Raw genomic sequence first — 21139 nt, 5'->3', positions numbered from 1 at the left:
ACAGGCAGAACTTCGTTTCATCATTCGCTGCATCCTGACGAGCACCGGCTGCTTCGACACCACGAAACAGAAGAAGAAAATCAACAACCAATAAAAGTAAGGGTTCAGCCTCCAGTCGTAGCGACATGCTTTCAGTGCCTGGCATTAATGCTGCTTCCAGCCATGTTCACCTTTGCAAACCTAAATCAGCTGGTTGGACGACCCACTGCTAAGAATGAGTCAGTCAATAATTTTCAACATAACTGATCTGTTTTTAATGATGGACGCTCGATCAAACCTGAGGCAGAGGATCGGTCATGCCGACCACGAGTTTACAAAGTAAGCGAAGAACAAGCCCTCTTTTCTCTGTCCACTCTCCCAACAGAGAGGAACCTGTTCCTTCAGTGTGCTGGCGGCAGCAGGGCACAGCGTTGGTTCAGCACTCCTTCACAGTCAGTGACTACAGCAGTGTGTGCTCCGGCCCGGCTCTACTTTCTCATCATTTAACTGTTTCCATTCTAAAATACATCTTGATATTCTATCTCGTGTGTTCATGACTTGATTCTTGATGTCAGTCAGCTGATGACTCACCACCATCCGCCTCAGCTCTACTTCTGACCCTGCAGTGACCTTTAGCACAGTTTAATCATGTGACCTGTGCCTGCTCACCTGTAGCAGATCAGGTGTTCAGAGGCGTTAGGACAGAAGCTTCGTGGTGTCGTGCTGCCCTCTGGTGCGTGCATGCAGTCATTGCACTGCAGAGCCTCTACATTACATTTCATTGGTTGGATTCAGTCTGAACTCCATTAGAATAAAAACTCTGACCTCAGGTGATGAAGTCTTCGTCTGATGAACCATTATCATCATTTTTGTGCTTCATCAGCTGCTGGCAAACTTCACGTGGAGACAGCTGTGTACCACTGCAAAGCCTCCGGACCACCGGTCCCACAGCCCGTCAGCTCCTCATGCCCTCGGACTCATGTCCACACTCACCACATAAACATCCTGCATGTCTGCACGATCAGAGTCCACGGGTTTGGTACGGTGGGAGTCACAGCCAGAGGGTCAGAGCATCGAGCAGGACGCCTCCTGCACTCTCCACAGGCATGTGTTCTGGGAGGAGAGCTGTGCGGCCATCATCACCATGATGACCACAGAGTTACTGTAATGTGATCTGTGAATTGTGGAACGTCCTGAGATTTGATTTTCACCCAGGTGTCATCCACATGTCTGAACCAATGGCTTGGTGCTGTTCCAGGGTAGGACAGCAAAGCCCACTTTTCCACTTCTTCCGTGTACAAATTGGCCACGATGGGTGAAACTGGGGAGCCCACGGCACACCCATGTTTCTGCCTGTAGAACTGACCCTTATATGAAACAGGTGGAATGAGACACAGTTCAAACACACTAGGTCGATGCTGAGAGCGGTCCTGTTGCTGCGGTTGGGGTCATCATGCAAGTGAAGAGAGATGTAACATTGTACGAGATCATGGTTTCACCTGCCTGTTCATCTGTCTCTCACCTTCTCAACACAATCCAACATGTTCTGGATGTGGTGTTCAGAGCTGCCCACCAGCGGGTTGAGGTTGAGCCAGAAACTTGGAGATGTTGTAGGTGACCGAGTTGATCATACAGACAATCGGTCTTAGAGGTGCACCCTGTTTATGTAAACCATACACAGCATTGTTAGTCAGTCCGCTGGTTTCAGTCATTGTGCAGATGTCCTGTTTATAAGGTTGGAAACCTGCAGTCAGCTGAGACTGAAGAACTCACCTGAAGATGATGAACACGCTATGTCACATGCCCAGAATCAACTTTTTCATTCCCAGTTTACTCAGAGGATCATTTAACTTCTCACTCTGCTTTTTTACTTAAAGATTCTTTATCAAATTTTTTATTTTATTGTAATGTTTTGGGTTTTTTTCTAATATTTATTCTTTTCAGCCTTTAACATTTTACTGTGTATTATTGATCTTTATTTTATCTTTTATTCTAGTTAATTGGCCATTTTTTCTTTGTTTGACATCCTACTTTTATTATTTAAAGTTGGATTGCTCCTCCTGGCCTCTGTAAAACAGAAAATTTGTGATAAATAAAGTAACTTTCTTGAATTTCTTCTCCATGAGTCTGTTGGACCTGCTCCTATGAGGACTCCATGAAGTAACAGAGCAGGTACAACAGGGGGCGCCACAGCCCGCAGGACCCACAGCCCACCACAGGTAAACATGTTTTTCTGCAGGAGTCACCCTGCTGTGACACAGGGGTGGGGGTGGGGTGGGTATTTAAAGGCTGATAATGAGCGTGTGGCCTCTAAGACCACGTCGTCCACAGGAAGAGGAGGGGGGGGGCGTGTGTGCGTGCACGCAGGCTCATTACTGAGCTTTAAACCATCAGACTTGTGCAGTTAGAATCAAACCTCTCTATTGACTCATCTGGACAATGTGGCAGGTTAAACCAGCAGGTGTTTCCAGGTTATTTCCTGATGTGAGATCAGCTGATTTCACATCAGTAACACCTGTCTGAAGCTACCTATGCTAATCAGCTGATCGGTCTTATGGATCTGTCCAATCAGTGTATTCGTCCAGGTGTGATTCAGTAACAGCACTGCCGGTGCTCTGACAAAGACACTCTGCACAGGTGTGAAAAAAAAAAACAGGTGAGTTTATTAAGACAACAAAAGCCTGAATACTCAGGAACGGCAGGTACTCCGGTACGGAGCAGAGGCATTCTTCACACAACAAAAAGTACAACAACACAAGTCCTGCTGGGAGTTCCCACAGGTGAGAGCACCTGAGCCCACACAGGCCCAAGGGGCAGCCCGGCCCCCTACCTGTGCAGGTAAAACCCCACCATGAGACTGTAAACAAACCCAGCTGCTCATTTCCTCGTGAAGCAGAGAGCAGCCACATGTGTGCCTGGCAGCAACCTCACCTTTACCTGGCCTCAAGGTGAGCACCCCCCCCCAGTCAAACATAAACATCATTAGCATAGCTCAGCTAGCTGCCGGCCTCGCGACCAAACGGAGAAATTAGAAAAAGTCCGAGCGGAGTTTCCGGTGAGTGGCTCAGGTGTGAGTCCGTGCCCGGTGTCCGGGCTCAGTCTCCGCAGTCCGCGGACAGCTGCAACCGCCTCACGGCCTCCTTGATCAGGTTCCCGGAGAGCAGCAGCTCCTGTAGCAGCCGGTGCGGGTCGTCCTCCGTCCCGCCGAGCCGCTTTCGGTTCCAGGGGCGGATCCGGTCCCAGTCCGAGTCTCCGGAGCCGGGCACGCCGTACGGGCTCGGCCTGCCGCCGGCCCGCGGCCCGCGGCGGCTCCGGAGCCGCATGCAGCAGCCGGTCCGCGCCTGCGCTGGAGCCCCTGCACCGCCGGCCGCCGGTTTGGTCCCGGGGCCGCCGGCGAGGCCGTGCAGACGGCTCACCGACACCGGCGTTTGGGCGGAGCCGTGCAGCTGCAGCGCCTCTCCGATCCGCGTCACCAGTGCGTCCACCTCCGCTGAGTCCACGGTCACCGACTGCTCCAGCAGCAGGTAGTCATGCTTCCGGCACGGCATGGCGGCTGTCCTCCGTCTGGTCCTTCGTTGTGTTGGTGCGGGTCGGTGCTGTGTGGGTGCTCGGTGTCCTCGCTGCTCTCTCAGTTCATTTGTAAACAATGGCTGACGCGCTGCGGACTGTACCAAGTGCCCGAAGAGGCGGGGGAGCAGGGCGAACCCAAACACAGAGCCGATCCCGACAGCGCGGCGCCGAGGCTCCGGTTTACTCTTAATCCACTCAGGCGCGCTCTTGCTGCTCCGGTGCCAGAGCTCCGGACGAGAGCACCGGAGCCCCGCGAATCGGGGCCTTCCCGTCCCGCCCCCCCGGCCCCGCGCGCATTGGGCCGCTCCGCCGTCGCGGACGTTACATAACGGCGCGTGTGCAGGCAAAACAAACAAAGGCCCGAGTCCGTGTGACACTCACAGAGGAGCATGCGCACACGCTACCCCCTGCTGTCTGCTAGCCCATGCGCGTTCACGAGTCCACTGAACTGTGGGAGCCTTCAGGTGAAGGTGGCACGCGCTTCTGCACCCGTATAAAATCATCCCGGAGTGTTTCCGGTTTGTCTTCCTGTCCCCCATTCAATAAACTTTATTAACATGGCAGGAAACTCAAATCACTGTTGTTATGGTGGAGGTCCCGTGTGTGTGTGTGCGCGCGCGCGCGCGGGAACACGGTGTACGTTTGTTTCTGAGAAGTAGCAGCCGGTCTGAACCTGATGCTCCGTCGCCAACGAGCCTCACCACCGTAAAAGGAGCTACTATCACTGCAGACACGTGGTGCAGCAGCCAATCAGAGCGCTCGGCTGAGGTTTCCTCCGTGTGTGTGTAAAAACAGTCACCACTTCCTGAAACAGCAGCACATTCTTTGGCTCTGAGTGTCTTTGGACCATGTTTAAATAAAGCGCGAGCTGTAAAGGAACCGTTTCAGGCTGTGAGCCAATAAAGTTTATTTGAAATGTGTAATCAGCAGAGCAATGATGAAGTCACTCTCAGTTCAGGTGAGCAGGTGAAACACGGGTACTCTTCACCTGTCTGCCGTCCTCTGATGAACGCGCTCAACTTATCACAATCCCGCTGTCCTCACTCACACCTGAGCTTGGCAGCGGGCGTCCATCTTGTAATATACACGTTCTAACATACATGTTCTAGAACATTCTCAAGGTTTCGTTCGGGCCAAGCAGCGATGACCTCACAGTGAGGCGTTGTGAATGATGTTTGAAGATTTTAGTCGTGTCCAAATTCATGGGCTGCATCCTCCTGAGGACCCGGCCTTCGCAGTCTACGTGGCCGGGTCCTCAGAAGGTCGGGTAGGCTGGAAGTAAACGGCTGTGAAATTGGACGGTCTAGCCTTCAGATCTGTGTCACCGCTGTCTCGGTGGAGTTTAATAAACTCGGCCGTCTGCTCCTCGATATCTAAAATATAACAGGACACTGGGGTAAATTCTCGACCGTCTCACACTTCTGTTTAATCAGCTTTCTGTTTGACGTTTATTCAGCTGTGTGAAAATCACCCGATGGATTAATAACGTTTAATCTAATCTAATAACTTTAATCTCAGCCAAACTGATTTACTCACGAACAAATAAAACACTGAGAAAAGCCCAACAATAACATTTTTAGGTTGTCTAAGTGACTCATATATCACGTTTAACCTGAGAAGCGAAAGTCCGCGGTGATCTGAACATGATGTGCCGGGAGTTGTGCCGTTCTCTGCGGCTCCAGTGACCCTCGAGCTCCCGGCTAGCTATCGAGCTGGTGGGTAGAAGACGTCTCTGAAAACGTCGAAGCACTTTTGCAAATATGTGGTGTCTTGATACACCGAGCAGATAGTTGATGTTTACACTGCTACTTTCTCATCTGAAAATGTGTTAAAAGTTTATTTTGTGACCCAGAAAGATTAATAAGAGTAATTTTAAAACTTAGTAGCGGCCGCCATCGCCGGAAACTAGAGTTTGGCTGGGCCGCGCTATGAGTTCTGGGATATGGTAGGCCACGAAGGACACACCCGACCCATCCTTCAAATTCGGGGAAAAGGAGGACGCATTTGTCGGCTGCATTCGGAGGAGTCTACGAATTCGGACAGCCCTCGGCGCGTCGCTGTGACGTAATCGGCCTACAAACCCGTCCTCAGGAGGATGCAGCCCATGAATTTGGACACCCCCTTTGACACAGCACACTCTGCCACCTGTTCCACCTGTGTCCCGTCCGATGATCTGATTGGTCAGGGTTAGGTTTTGACGTTGGAGTGGTTGGGTCCTGCTAGCACCACTGCACTACATCAGTCCCGATGCCTTCATGTTTTCATGCTTACTGCTGACCAATCATAGTTCTCCCACAGATATCCAAGCACCTCCTTCCTGTGCGTCACAGTCACCTGGGGACTGCCCCCAAACTCTGACGTGCTCAAACAATGACGTCACCAACGACAGACTGGCAGGATGAAACATGGACGCTCTGGAAACTGAAGGCAGTGCAGAAACATCTGAAGTCTTCATTCTTATGAGAGACCTGTCAATCACAAGGCCTCACCAGTGAGGTTTCACAGCCAGCTCCGCCCCTTGCTTATTACGTCCGATTTGTAAACACAGACACATGATACGTTACAAGCGTTGTTTGTAACGTGTCAGGTCAGACTGGCTGAAGCCAGATTTGTGTGTAACGCTGGATTTTCAGAGTAAAGGTCGAACCTTCAGAGTGAATCAGTTAGCTCAGCCTGCTGTCAGGTATAACATGTCTATTACATGTTTATAAAAACCAGGTCAGAGTGAAAATGAGAGCTCGCTGTGATGAAAGCACGTCCTCGCAGGTGAAAGTTTCACATGGAGCCATGTTCATGCCGACAGCAGAACCTCACACTGTTAATGTGAACCGTGCAATAAAGCGGCGCACCGAGTGCTTCCTGTCTGCACGTCAACACCTGAGTGAGGCTGTTTCAGAGGTCGCCCCCTCTGCTGCAGCCAGCGAGGGTTTGGCTGTGCGCTCCTGTGTTTGTGTAGGATCAGCAGGGCCATCTCAGAGCCAGCTGACATCATTAAAACACCCAGAGACCAAAGCAGCGGCTGCTTCACATCATGAACATGCCAACGGTGACACGGGAGTCTGTGGGGACTGGCTCACTGCTGCATCTGCTGGGCACCAGAGGAACTGCGGGACTGGTGGTTTATTCCAGGCTGGTTTCCTGGAAACTAAAATAATCTTTGTTTTAGCCGTTGAGCTTGAGAAACATGCCAGAGCGCCCCCTAGGTGAACTGCAAGGTTACTGACAGGAAGCCCTGCGGTGTTAAACGCAGTGGTTTCTGGGTGCTGATTGGAGGATTCATTTCAGTGAATTTGTTTTTGAATCCCAGGTTTGGACTCAGTCAGCTCCTGGTTCACAGTGTGTGTTGTGTTTGGTTCCCTCCTGCTGGCTGTGGTCATCGGCTCCCCCCCCCCGCCCCCGGAGGATCAACTTTGATAGCAGTGGGAGCGCCGCCAGCAGCTCGGGTTCTCCGAGTTTGTTTCCTCATTCAGAGAGAGGGGGAAGCTCCCCCGCTCCACGAGGAATGTGAGGCGGCTGCACATGGCAGGAAGTGATATCACAGGATTTATGAGTCCCTGCAGTTGTAAACACAGAGAAGGCGAGGCGAGCAGAAAGCAAACAAGCCTCCTTCAGCTTTACTCGGCCGGCCAAAAGTCTATAGACACTCCTCTCTGTTTCAACGTGCACTGAGCCCCCAGATCAGCCGACTCCACCCCACTCGCACTCTGGGGCGGTGAGGTCAGAGCCCAGATGGAGACGGCAGATGATATCTGCTTCCTGTCAGTCAGACCGAAAACAAACATGTCACATGACTCCCATTAAATCCTCTCATTACAGCAGATTAGCAGCTCGCCCGCTCCTCGCTCTGAGCGACAAACATCGCATCATACACACAGAGACCTGCTAATCAGCACCATCCAATCAAAAGCCTCGAATTTCACTCATTAAAACCAGAGCTCAGCTTTCTCAGGCGCTCTGTTAATACAGTACCCTCACAGCAGCCGTGTCATTGGTCAGAGGAGGCTCCAGCAGCACAAACAGGGTCCAGACGGCTAACAGCTACAGCTGCCTGTCAGTCAAAGAGACCACGCCTCTAATAATGCACACAGGTGAGTTTTCGAAACCTCTTCCCCCGCACAGGTGTTATGAAGGTGGAAATCATCCAGAGAAAGGCGCAGCGTCTGCTTCAGACTGTAAACATGTTTATTGAACAATGTCTGTGGGGTCTGACTCACTGCTGCCTCTGCTGGACACCAGAGGAACTGCAGTGAGCTGCGGTCACGCTGAGGTGAAGCCTCTGAGTAAACTCTGTCATTGTGTACGGTGGACGTTTAATGACTGTCATTAAATCGCCGTCGGCCCCGCCCTCCTGCTGGTTCCGCCATGTTTGTACTGAAGTCAGCATTTCCATCAGGCTGAAGCTGAACCCTGTGCTCTGCCACAAGTAAAAACATGGATTACATAACAGTGCATGAAACCGCCACACACACCACGTGCTTTGTGTGTGAGCGTGGATGTACGTGAGCGGTGAGGGGTTCTCCTCAGCAGCCCCGGGGCATTGTGGGATTGATAAACAGAGCTGATATGACTGATGGGGCGACACCTCTACAGTTATATAACACACCCCGGGTATGTATGCATACGTGTGTGAACACACCCTGCACGTTGAGCTTTCCCAGTGACACACACGGTGTCAGATGGAGGGTCTGAGAGGGTGTTCCTCACCTGCTCTCAACGGTTTTTAAGGTGGACTTTAAGGTGGACTGCTCATTTTGTTGTCAAACCCTATCAGAGCAGCTTTGTATGAGTCACAGTTCACAATAATGCTTCTTTATTTGACACTGCTGCTCTATCCAGCCCCTCAGTTCCTGCTCTGTCTGAAACCAGAAACGTACCCGCAGGTTGAGCTGACGACGACTGTGATTGGACGCTTGCTCAGTGCATTTCCACCTGAGGAACGCAGCAGCTCTGAGGAAAGACGCTGGCTGCACGCCGCCACGCAACGCAGTGCCAACAGGTGACCTCACACCTGCACAGGTGGGAACAAGAACAGAGGAAGGAAGTAAAAACACATAATCTGGTCTTCAAAATAAAACAGGAAGTGAACTGAAGACAGAGGAAAAGAAAGACTCAAAGAAACACAAAGCCCTCAAAACAAATACACTGATGAGCACGCCTCGAGCAGCTGTGTTAAAGCGTCACGCTGCACACAAACTGAAGGCCGAGGCCAGCTGTTATCCGCCGGCCTGTTCCTCTGGACACCGACTCGCTTCAGTCTCAGTTTCTGAGAACACGCCACTGCCCCACTTCCCTCTCTTGCAGCCAAAACGGTTGAAGTTGTTTTTGTTATTGTTGAGACTGAGGCGGAGCACATGGGCCAGAGAGAGCGCTGCAGGACCAATCGTCTGCTCGCTGCCAAATAAGGAATCACAACTTTATACAGACAGGTGAAGCCCTGCTTTCAAAGGTCAGAGGGCAAGAAACCAGAGAGACGACAGACAAAAAGTCATCTCATCATAAAAACAAGAAGAACTCAAACTGTGTAATCAGGTTTTTACAGTCATGTTGATCAAACAGCTGCAGGAGCATCTCCCAGCCCGAATTGAACTAATTCATTTTAAGTTATCCAGAAACCAGCAGAAACCAGCAGAAACCAGCAGCACCTGCAGCTCCAGTTCCCACCAACCAACAGGCTAAAGACAGAAGCGCCACCTGCTGGCCACAGGGACACAGTGCAGGTCCAGCATCTGAGACTGCGAGAACAACAGTAACAGAATCATCATCATCATCATCATCAGTGTCGTGGTCACGATGATGATGAAGGCTTGGAGCAGCACACGGAGAGCAGCTGCACGAGTGGGCGTCGATTCCCCGAGTCCAGCCCACAGCACCAGCCACTGAAACATCTGCAGCAGCTGGAGTTCAAACAATCTTTAATTCACACCGTTTGATTCTGACCAACATTTCGTGTTGTTTAAACGTTTTCTCTCAGCTTCACCAACATGTCCCGAGAAGAACGTTTTGGCAGCGGTCTCGTAAGAGACCGCCTGTTTCTGGCTAGGGAACAGGAAGTTGAACTTCTGTAACCCCGCCTCCTCAGCTCTGATTGGTCACCCATGCAGGTGCAGAGCAGCAGAGGAATCTGCAGCGTCATGCCGTGGATGTGCTCAGCGTCTAAATCCAGACACTCCAGCTGCCAGCTTCCTAGAAGGACTGCAGACAGCGTGCGGGACAGAAATAACCTGCTGCTGAGGCTCCTGATATCATGTGACCCACGCCGAGTGTTTCTAAACACGTGTTGTTGTGTGTGAGCGATCAGATGTGTGAGTATCCTGACGTCAGGGATCAAGGAGGCGGAGCCGCTCTCAGGTCAGCTCTTGGTCCGAAAACGTCTTCTGAGCGTGAACTCAAACGTGAGCTGCCATCGTCACACCCATTTCATCACCTTCATCCATCACTTCATCTTTGCTTCCAGATCTTTCCTTCAGGTCAGAACAGACTCTACGTGTCTCCTGACAGGGAGCCCGCTGTCCTGCCTGGGAGCGTCTCGTGACCTCGCCGCTGCGCCCATCGTGTGCAGCGCTCGGTTCAAGGTTCAAGGTTCTTTATTTGTCACATGCATAGTTATACAAGTATAACACACAGTGAAATGTAGCCTGACACGCTCCTCAACATGTGCAAAAATTGGGGGGGGGGGGGTGTAGAGGAAGAACATTATATATATCTACATATAGTATATACACATTGGGTGAATGTGCAGTAGTAGCAGCAAGCAGGTGAATTCTGTACATTAATATGAATAGATATCTGACTATTTTACAGGATAGACAATATAAACAGATTTAAAATTAAAGGAATTGAAATGTACATTGTGCCTTGGTTTAGTGTCTGGAAGAGTCCTGTCTCAGTCAATTATAGATGATGTGAGAGGGCGGGTGTGTGTGTTTAGGGCCTGGATGGCTTGGGGATAGAAGCTCCTCTTGAGTCTCTCTGTCCTTGCCCGGAAGATGCGGAACCTTCTACCAGATTGCAGAAGTTAGAACAGTTTGTTGCCAGGATGGGACGGGTCCTTCAGTATCTGCGCTGCTCTAGTCCGGCATCTCCTGGTGTAGGTGTCCTGAAGCGGGGGGAGAGCAATCCTGCAGCAGCGTTCAGGCGCTCTTGGAGATACGAAAGAGTCCTGGATGGTTTCAGAGCAGACAGGCACGCTTGGTGAAGGTGACGGGAGCGGGGATGGAGGCGTTTTTTGAATCCACGAAAAATAAAAGTAGCCGTGAGCGGATGACACGCAGAGGACGTCGTCGCTGCTCGAGTTTCAGTGCTGTCACATCCCGTGTGAGGCGGCAGTGGGGGGGGGGGGGGTCTGAGGCCAGCTGGCACCCGGAGACTGGGTCAGGTGTCAGAGTTGAGCGGGTTCGCCGCTCTGGTCGGGGTCAACCCAGGACACGTGATCCACTCCTCACACGGGGCCCACGGTTCTATTTTAATCCATTTAAATGTCACATTTGTTTTTAGCTCAAGGCCTTAAACAAACAAACGAGAAACCAGTCATGGTGACGATGATGATGATGGTGTTTAAAGTCCAGCCTGATTATTTTCTGCTGATAATTCTAATAAATAATAACTTTTTATTGATATCATTGGTTAAATATAAACATTTCTATTTCACGTCCACTGTGGAGCGACTCCAGCTGAACAGACGCCATCGTGCACATGGCTCTCTGAGCTTTACCGTTGATAAACGGCGCCCCCTTCAGTGAGGAGGTGACCTTTACCCTGATTACGGTTGCTTCGTTTTGAAGGTACGAGCTGTGACGATGCCTCTGTGCAAAGAAACAGCAACAAAACAAAACTGTCGCCATCCAACGACAGGCGAGTTCTGGAAACAGGTGATATTCTCCTGCCCGTCAGCTCAGACATGCTACACAAATACTGTAATACCTGAAGAGGTACCGCCTCTTCAGGCGAGTCATCAGTGATGTTTCTGTAATTCTTCTACATGAGGAAAAGATTAAGTGTTTCAGGAGGCAGATTAACCGTTTAGTGACAGAGTCACACCTGAAACACCCAACAGGTGGCCTCACCTGAAAAATTAAGTGAGAATCACGTGAAGGCTCAGCGTGTCAGGGTCTAGCAGGTAAGATCAGAGCCCGCCTACAGACACACACCAAACCGCCAACAGCTTCACTTCCTCCGATGTCCACAAACAAGCCATCTTTTATATACAGTCTGTGGTCTCCAGTTGCGCTGAGGTGAAGACGCAGCAAAGAATGTCCATAGACCCTCCCCCTGGTGTGGCGTTTAAGATGATGTCACAGGTAAAGTCCTGGCTGTGTGGGCGTGGCGTGAGGAATGAACGCGAGGGTCGGAGGAAATCTGTCCAATCCGATTAAAGCCGCCGTGTTTCCTCCTCGACGCTCGGTTACTTAAGTAGGTGAACTGAGCGTCACACCTGAGCTGCACTCAGCTCCGGTACCTGTTTCTCCCTCAGCGTCCGTCTCAAGCTCCTTCTCTGCTGTCCTGCAGGACGAGGTGAGGGTGGGAGGACAGAGAGCTGGTCAGTGCTCTTGTTTACAGATGTAGAACATCTATCGCTGCAGGGTCAGGGGTCAGAGGTCAGAGCAGCACTCACAGTTTCAGTTCGGCGGTCCTTCGTGGTCAGAGCAAGGCTGGTACCCGAGCATCAAGTGACAGCGGCAGCATGTAATGATCACCGTGACGCAGACCGTACATTTGATCTGAGCTAAAAGTTTAAATCACCGTCAGTTTCAGTCTTTTATGTGGGAAGTAGATTCAGAGTTTGCTGACATTCCTTCATGCAGAGCTCTGCTGGCTGAGTGGGGATAAAAGTTCTCAATAGAGTTTTTGAGCTCAGCAAGGAAACCTGTCAGTTCATGGACATGTATGATGCAGTGAAGCTGTCACTAATGCACCAGTGCAGCCTGCCTCACTTTCCCTGTTGCCAAGTCATGTTGAACCAAGTCAGCGCACTTTGCTGAGCTGCACCTGTGCAGATTCAGATGCAGCTGCAGTGTAATGATGCACTCAGGGAAAGACACTGAATGGCCGCACAGTTTATTAGCTCCACTCCTGCAGCTCCACTCCTGCGGCTCCAACCTTGTGTTTGCTCTCATTTACTTTTCCTTAGGTTTTGGCAGCATGTCCTTATTTCTAACTTGCATAATTTTGACAGGATATATTTTTATGAAGAGCAAAATATTTAAAGATAAAGTTTATTTTTTTAAGTTTATTTAATCTGGAATAATATTCCTGTCTGTTTTATTCATATTTATGTTTAAAAAACAGTTTGTGTTCAGTGAATGTTTATCTTGTTTGGCCCGCGACCTGACGTGTGCCTTGAGTTTGACGCCCCTGCTCTAAACTGTGCGTGCACGTCAGCTGACTTGCCGCACACGTTGCGCCTTACAGGACATCAGTGTGTTTGAGTCTACTGGTCTCAACTGGAAATAACCAACACGTCTCTTGATACTGGCTCAGCTCCCAGCTTCTGTAGTTGAACCAACGTTTTGGAGAAAAACGATGTTCTGGACATTTTCCAGTCTGGTTCCCACAAACTGCACTGAAACAGCTTTACTTAAAGTGTGTGGTGACATGTTGATGGCAGCAGACTCTGGAGAGTACACCGTACTGGTTATACTGGATCAAAGGCCTGTTCGGGATTACTGGTGTTGTTTTAAATATCGTATCTATCAGAGACATCTTTTACCGTCTGTGTGAATCAAGTGTTGTCATCAGCTCTGCCACCTCAAGGATGTGGCGAGGTCCAGTTCTGCCTCCAGGACAAATGATGAGACCACAGCATCTCCTGTCATCTCTGTGCTGATGGCATCAGGTGTTCTGCTCTTTCAAAGCTTCTGAGTTCTATAAATTGTCTTGTTTGAATAATTGTCAGAAATCAAACAGTGGTTGAACCACAGCTTCCTCCAGCTAAATACAGATAAGACAGGAACTTTTGCTCCTGATCACATGATCTCAGCTTTTAAGGCTCTTCTGTTCAATCGCGTGTCAGAAATGTGTGCGTCCTATCTGACGCTTCAGTCTGAGAATCTGCGCACGGCTCGTTCGAGCTGCTTCTTTCAGCTGCACACTTTCTATCTGCTCATGTAAAGCTAAACAGTTTCATTATGGGTCAATGTGGCTACACTGTTTATCTGTACATGACAAGAAAACCTCATCTGTGTCAAACGAGACAGTTTAGCTCCTCCCACTAACCAGCAGGAAGGTGAAGACCTTTGAAAACGTCCTGCCTGACATCATGCACATGCAGGAGAAGCCTGAGCTCATCATCAGAAACCCTGTTTAACACGAACGTCCAGCACCAGAGGAGTCACATGACAGGAGTCACATGACAGGAAGGGTAAAACGGTCTCGAGGGTTCAGTCTCCTGAGGCTACGTCCACACTGGCCCGGATAGATTTGAAAACGGCGTTTCCGCCTGAAAACGCCGTTTTCAAATCTATCAATGTGGAGGAAAAGCAGCGAGTTTGTTAAATGGACTCAGTGAGGTGGAGTCGTTGCTGCGAGTAACACAAAAGTACAAAGTTGCAAAAGCGAGTGAGAGTTAAAGAATTTGAGGAAAAGCTTTTTGGAGCGCGTGCAGACTGATGTTCATCTTTAACAGGGCTGTCAAACAGAACAGCTGCTGTGTAACGCCCTCCACTACCTTTGTTTAATTGGCCACATGACTGCATCACATGACTAACATGCGTCATCGTTTTAGAAAGTTTGCGTTTTTGCTGTCCACACTGCGACGCGAAGCACTGTTTTCAAATCTTTTTGTTTTCGACAGCGTTTTGAAAACGCCGCGCTTTCGTTCACGGAAAACGCCGCCTCAGTGTGGACGGGACGCCAAAACGGAGAGAAAATGTTTTCAAAAAACGAAAACGCATTACTGTGGACGTAGCCTGGAAGTCGGTGATGCATCTGTAGCGACCTCGCCTCCTTCAGCCCATTTAAATGCGAAGCACTTCAAACCTACCAGCAGGGGCGACTCCTCATCAGCTGACCTGAGCTCAGTGAGGAGTGGCGCCCAGCTCGCGGCCTCGTCGACGCCGCTTCTGCATTTTGGTTTTTGGAGCTCAAAGTGGATTTGTAACCTGAAGTGCACACGTGCAGCTCGTGACCGAACGGTCGCCGATGCCTCGTCTCTGGAGAGATGATGATTGGCCGAGAGGACAGACACATCGATGAACTGCTCCTGAGGACTCGGCGTACAGACAAGAGCGAACAAACGTCTTTTATTCTTTTAAATGTTGGGAACAAAAACTTCAGAATTACAAACGACCCATTAAAAATTCCAACACACAGAGGGTCAGTGAAGGACACACAACCACTTCAGGAACACATACAAACCAACAGAAAACTGAACGCTCTGGTTTGAAAACAAAGAAATGCTTAATGCACCTGAGAGCAGGAGCCAATCAGCAGCCTGAGAGCTGCGGCCTTCAGTCACCAAATAAAACTCGTGTACACTTGGAGAGGCGGTTCCAAAGTAAGAACAAACCTTTGGTCCCGCCCGTCACAGTTTCAGTCCCACAGCGGCTGCGGCTGTCCCGCCATCGACATGTACTCGTCCAGCTCGGCGTCCAATCGGCTCCGGGACGTGGACATGTAGTCGTCCAGCTGTTTGTCCAGTCGGCTCCGGGACATGGACATGTAGTCGTCCAGCTCAGCGTCCAGCTGCTTCTTCGTTGGCACCACCTTTCTGCTGCCACCACGCCCCTTTGAAATGGTGGCCCCGCCTATCCGCAGCTTTACCCCGCGCCGTCTTCGTCCTGCCAGAAACAAAATTGATAGATTTACACAAACAGGAGTCAGCAGGTCAAAGGTCAGCAATGTAATGCCACTCCCTCTTTGGTTTGTTTCCATGGAGACATGATTCACTTTTAGTTTTCCTGCTGTTGGTTCTTGTGCGTTTGTGTCCTGAGAGACACCGTGAAGTTTCTTCATCTCTTTATTATCTGACCCTTTAGGCCCCTCCCTCATTCGGCCCCTCCCTCCTGGGCGGATAAAGGCCCGCATGGTCATTTCCTGTTGGGTGTCAAAGCCAAGCCAGAACAAAGTCATGAGCCTGTAAATATAACCATGCAATGTTCTGTGGAAGCCCCTCCCCCTCTGTACTAGGTACAGGTAACCCCGAGCTCCAGCCATAGAGGCGGTGTCCCGATTCAGGGTCTGCAGCCTTAAAGGCTGCATTTTAAGGCCGATTACGTCACAGTGGCACAACGAAGGCTGTCCCAATTCAAAGGCTGATCCAAATGCGTCCTTCATTTCCCTGAATTTTAAGGCTGTGGCGGTGTAGACTTCGTGGCCCAACATATCCCAGAATGCATAGCGCGGCGGTGGGTGTGGATAATTTTGCCGGAAAACACGGCGGAAGCGGAGCGGCCGAAGAGTAAACTTTAAGTAAGTACTGAATATGATGTCACTTATTTATGTGCGAATGTTTAATAATGAAGAACATTAAAACATGACTGTTGGCCACATGTCGGCAGAGTCATGTGACATTAGCGACGTTTGTACTAACTTGGTTTTAAAGCCTTTAAATATGCGCCGTTCAATAGCTGAGCTTAATCTGACAGAGAATGTGATGATTTTGTGGATAATTAAAGTCAGTCATATATCCACAAACACAAGCTGAAAGTCAGTGATGCTGCTCGGTTTGCAGTCCTGTATTATCAGTCTGTATTATAAGTCACTATATTATCCAATATTGGATAATATAGTGTAATATAATAAATCTACCCTACCGCCTACTGGTGTTGGCCAGAGGGGCCGATGGCGCGATATGGCAGCCTGGCTTCTGTCAGTCTGCCGCAGGGCAGCTGTGGCTACAACTGTAGCTGCCTCCACCAGTGTGTGAATGTGAGAGTGAATGAGTAGTGGCATTGTAAAGCACTTTGGGTGCCTTGAAAAGCGCTATATCAATCCACTCCATTATTATTGTTATTATTAAATCACTTACGAGTTTAATTTGTCAGCAACTTCCTGCCAGCCCTCTCTCCTTGCTTTTGCAGCCTTTGCAGTGTTCCCTTGCATTTTAATTAAACTCTGAAACTCCTGAAATCCCTCACTCAAGAGTTCTTGCTCTGCTGCCGGAAAATACCGAGCGCGCTCCTTCGACATTTTCGCCGACCAATCAGAGGGTTGCCGATCAATGTTTCTACTATCGATGCGTAGCCCCTTCTACGACACCCAGTGATCTCACATTACTTCATCCAGCTGTACTGATCGTCAACAGCAGGTGTGTTCAGGGAACCGGATTAGCGAGCTCACGGTTAGCGCGATGATTTGGTCTTGGATGTAGTAAGCGAGGTACGAAGAACGGGCCCCTGAACATCACGGCACAAGCAGGATTCACTGCACTGTTAATGTTAGCTGTGTTATATTGCTGCCTCTGTTCGGTGGTGTCGAGCCAAACGGACTTTAACGTGTGTCTGTGAAGGTTCTCAGTCATCCAGGTCATCGTAGTCAAAGGAGCTTGCAAAGAGAAGCGTCTGGACTTCTTTAAGTTGCTTGAAGACGTTTCACCTCTCATCCGAGAAGCTTCTTCAGTTCTAAGGTCAAATGGTGGAGAGTCCCAGATATAAACCTAGTGGGAGTTTCCCCCCACAGAGGGACAAAAGGACCCCTGACTGTCATGCTTGACTGTCTTTGAGTGAAGATTTAAGGTGATTGGAAATGTAAATAACTGCAACTTGAATCTTTACTCAAAGTAGAGTTCAAGCTCACTGCTGTAATGAATCATAATATAATAATAACTATAATATTGGCCATATTATATTTAATTACCACAGTGAGATGACTTTAGTCTCATGAACAACATCAGCTCATTGTTATTTTCTAGCTAATCTTAAATGACTGTTCAGCACAGGAATGAAGCCCAACAATCATGTTTCAGTCCCGTGGTCTCAGATACTCAGCTAATCAAACACAGCTCATGTAAAAACAAACACATGAACAAAAGATTTTCTCCTTTCTTTCTTTCAAATAAAGCTGTCTGAAATGCTTCCAGCAGTTGGTGTCATGGTTGCATTTCACAGGCCTCGCACTTCTTAGTGGTGCTTGAGCACCGTCAAGGCTGCAGACCCTGAATTGGGACACAGCCAGTGCACCAGAGCAACCGTTAGCCTCTGGCAAAGGGCCTTTGACCTCTAAACATTTAACCTTTGAGGAGGGGAGATTTCAAAGCTCTGACTCAGTAGGGGTCAGCTTAGTCGAGCTACTGGGACACGCCCCCCTGGCGGTCAGCCCTCCAGCTGTATTTAAACGTCTTTGAATTTAACTGGCAGACAGTAGCTGTGCCATCAGATGCACGAATCAGAGCGCAGCTCTCCTAACCCCGCCTAACAGGCCAAATCGCACCAACCTTTTCTCCACAGCTCAGCATGAAGCTGTGCTGAGAAACTCACCTGAGGTCAGCGGTCTCAGCTGGCTCCGCCTCCCGAGTCGACCGCTCAGACCTACTGCTCCTGCAGAGGAAACGCACGCACAGGTGGAGCACAGGTGAGAATTCTACTGCAGCTTCAGTCTAGCGAAGAAGGCCACACACTGCTGCCCCGCCCACTGCGCGCCGTGTTTCAGATACTCACGCCTGCAGGTGGAGGTGACCCGCGCTCTCCACCTGTATTTGTTCATGAAGCTCCAGAAGCCTTGATGCGCAGAGGCTGACGGGCGGCGAGTTACCCGCTGCCAGCCGAGTCGAGTCCAGACGCTCCTCTTCCTCCTCAGGTGACGATGCTCCGCCCTCTCAGAGCTCCCGGCAGCCTGCAACACAGAGACACAGCAGCTCGCTTTTACGGTGCAGTAGCTCGCCATCCACTTGTAAAATCGGACGAGTGTGCACATGCTGAGAACCCTTATGATGACGCAGCGGTGACCCGTGTGGGCGATATAACGAATGCACTCGATGCACCGCGGGTTTTTCACGTACGATGGCAAAAATGACTTTATCGTAACTATCCAGTACAGGTTGCCATGGAATTCTGCACCAAATGCATCATTAACCCCGCCCCCCAACCAGACACTGTTCTACCTGCGCTGAGCGTGCATGTTTATACCAAAGAGGGAAGAAGATTGCGACAGAGTTTCAGACTCGCTGTCGTTTGATTTCACGAGGATGTCGAACAAAACCTCACACTGGTTTGGTCCCACAAACACCTCACGACCCCATCGCGCCAGGGATGGTTTCACTGTTTTCAACTCCACGTGGCGGCTGCAGCGTGTCAGACGAGCAGGCCGGTGGTCCTCCGATGAACACCTGGGCCGCCCTTCTTCACAGGTGACCTGTGACCCCTCTGGGACTCACCTGTGGAAGAAGCAGCGATAAGGGAGCTGACTTCATCAGCAGGACCACGGGCAGGGCAGCGGATGCCCTCTGATGCAACCTGGAGCAGGTCTGCTGTTCCACCAGGACTCTGGAGAAGCTGCCGACAGAGAGAGGAGGGAACGTCAGCACAGTGTGCCTGACCTTTAACTTTGCAGGACGCAGGAGGTCATGGTAACTCACCGCTCGTGCAGGGACACCGTCGATGTTCCTCTGGGGCGAAACGAACCTGGCTCTGATGACTCCATCTGCCTCTGGATGCCGGACCCTGTTCACCTGCCGCCTGATTCAAAAGGATAAAAAGCTTCATTCAGCACGGAAAGCGGAAAAAGCAGCAGCTCCGGTAAAACTGCCACTTCTTGATGTCTGCCTTCATATCGGCATTCTTCAAAGAGCCCACACGCGACCCTGTTCATTTACACAGCTGTTTAACTCACACAGATATCTCCCGTCTTTGAGCCGGAAACGCAGATAAAAATTTAATTAATCTCGCTTCGTGGTTCAAAGGTCAGCCGAATTTAAGAGGAGGCCTCAGTGGCCTCGTGGTGTTCAACACAGTCTGTGAGCGCTCTCAGTTTCCGCAGGTAACACGGAAATTTCCAATTTCGCTCTGTGCTAAAGCGGCGCTGGCCCGCCATTTTGTGTCCGCGCAAAAAAAGCAGCGCTCACAGCTAACGTTAGCTTCCACAGTTCACCTGTTCAGTTATAATACGTCACCCACGCTTACCTGTATCTGAACGTCCTACCGGGAGAAGCTCACGGCTTAAAACAGATACACCTGTTACTAACTGTAAGGTCACCTCCGCTTGCTAACACTCGTGCTAATTAAGCGCAATGCTAACCCACAAGCTGTTGTTAGCATTAGTTTTACAAAGTTTAGTTTTTACAGATCAACTAATTCCTCTCCACAGGTTTTAGGTGAGCTCCGGTGAGGCGAGCAACAGCACCTGGTGTTTCTCTCACAGCTCAGCCGCTAAATGTAGAGGCCATACCGCCGTTAAAGTCACGCTCTGTCCGGGTTAACCGCAGCTAACGGCCCGCTCTGGGGTCAAGTTCACATCTATAAGTCAGCAGCACACACACCTGTGTCAGACTCACAAACACAGAAGCCCACACAGGTGAATGTGTGTAGAAACATGTTTGATCCGCAGGCAGAACTTTAAGGCTCCAGTAGTTCCGAAGGCTATTTCTGCCAATAATTATTATTATTTTGTTTAACCAGGAAGATCCCATTGAGATTAAAAACCTATTTTTCAAGGGAGACCTGGCGACGACAGGCAATAGCAAGTGTCTCACATTTACAAAAATTACTCAGTTAAACTCAGGCAGCAAAAACACGCATGCAAAAATAAATAACATTTACAAAAAAATAATATAATTCAATAAAATTCAGTTAAAATGACAAACTAATTGAAACAGTTGCATGTTGTGGACTTGGCCTCAAGGATTCTTTAGTTTAGATTTCAAACCACTTGATGAGAGTCGTTTCCTGCAGTCCGTTCCAAGCCGAGGGGGCTATGGTCAAAATCTCTTTTGCCAAGTTCAGTTCAGGCGGACGAAGAGGATACGACCAGCATGTTTCACTGCAAGCAGGGAACATATGAAGGCAGCAATCCGATTATTGCCTTATATGTAAAACTGTATAAATGAGAGTTCCTCCTAATGGCCAAAGCAGGCCGTAGAACTCTCAGTGGTGAGTCTGAGATTTACTGTTAGTGATGAACCTCAGAGAAGCACGACACACAGTATCAACACGAAGCATTCATATATAGAATAGACATTTCTATCTGTCTCCAGCACAGATAAAAACGTTGCAGCAACAAACTGCTTCTTTGTATTCAAGAAAAACGCGACTTATTTTGAAAATAAAATCGCAGTATTAACTTCAGTGTTTTTACGAGATTCTCTTCATGTGGTTTGAAGGTGAGCGAGTCATCCAGATATTTCTACGTGTGAACCAAAACATCGAGTCGTGGTTTAAAGGAGAAAACACAGTTAAAGAAAAATCTACAAATCAAAGGTTAAAAACAAACATCCTAATTAAATTAAAGACTGGAAAGGTGGTCATGAGTAAAACATCAGGCTTGGTGGGTGGAGTGGGTTTTTCAAAATTGCCTTCATATTCTTTTTTCTTTTTACTATATAAATAAAACATTAGAAAATATGAGACATTTGAGGCTGGGACTTTGGTTTTCTATTAAAGCGGCATCACTGACTGCTCATGGCTTCAGTTGTGGATGCTGGTCCCCAAAGACGTCCACAGAC

At 49.5% G+C, this 21139-nt stretch overlaps 3 protein-coding genes across 7 annotated transcripts in view; 1 reads left to right on the top strand and 2 right to left on the bottom strand.

Moving 5' to 3' along the window:
- Nucleotides 1-2638: 2638 nt before the first annotated feature.
- Nucleotides 2639-3893, bottom strand: gbp (glycogen synthase kinase binding protein). Its single transcript, XM_080897063.1, has one exon. It carries the CDS (start codon nt 3525-3527, stop codon nt 3075-3077), a length of 453 nt encoding a protein of 150 aa, XP_080753189.1. The 5' UTR covers nt 3528-3893; the 3' UTR covers nt 2639-3074.
- Nucleotides 3894-8429: 4536 nt separating this feature from the next.
- On the bottom strand, nt 8430-19909 carry LOC308406450 (uncharacterized protein). 4 transcript variants are annotated; one of them, XM_080897481.1, is made up of 7 exons: nt 19602-19909; nt 19058-19157; nt 18857-18974; nt 18141-18315; nt 17961-18020; nt 15053-15323; nt 8430-8557 (listed from the first exon to the last, which is right to left on the bottom strand). In XM_080897481.1, exons 2-6 carry the CDS (start codon nt 19120-19122, stop codon nt 15076-15078), a joined length of 666 nt encoding a protein of 221 aa, XP_080753607.1. In that variant the 5' UTR covers nt 19123-19157; nt 19602-19909; the 3' UTR covers nt 8430-8557; nt 15053-15075. The 4 variants fall into 4 exon arrangements, with proteins under 4 accessions (XP_080753607.1, XP_080753605.1, XP_080753606.1 ...); XM_080897479.1 differs by lacking the exon at nt 8430-8557 and having other exon boundaries at nt 14807-15323; XM_080897480.1 differs by lacking the exons at nt 8430-8557; nt 19602-19909 and adding an exon at nt 19312-19518 and having other exon boundaries at nt 14807-15323.
- Nucleotides 10114-21139, top strand: part of LOC308406448 (mothers against decapentaplegic homolog 4-like) — a 33996-nt gene continuing 22970 nt past the window's right edge. Inside the window, exon 1 of one of the 2 annotated variants that reach the window (XM_080897476.1) lies at nt 10114-10128. The gene's annotated coding sequence lies outside the window, so the exon portion shown is untranslated. Of the gene's footprint in view, nt 10129-19099; nt 19218-21139 lie in introns of those variants that run through there. The other variant, XM_080897475.1, reaches the window with a different exon arrangement.

This window comes from Rhamphochromis sp. 'chilingali' (assembly GCF_963969265.1).
Source record: "Rhamphochromis sp. 'chilingali' genome assembly, chromosome: 11".
Classification (NCBI taxonomy): domain Eukaryota; kingdom Metazoa; phylum Chordata; class Actinopteri; order Cichliformes; family Cichlidae; genus Rhamphochromis; species Rhamphochromis sp. 'chilingali'.
The sequence above is the reverse complement of the archived record's forward strand: the minus strand, read 5'-3'. Positions and strand labels throughout refer to the sequence as shown.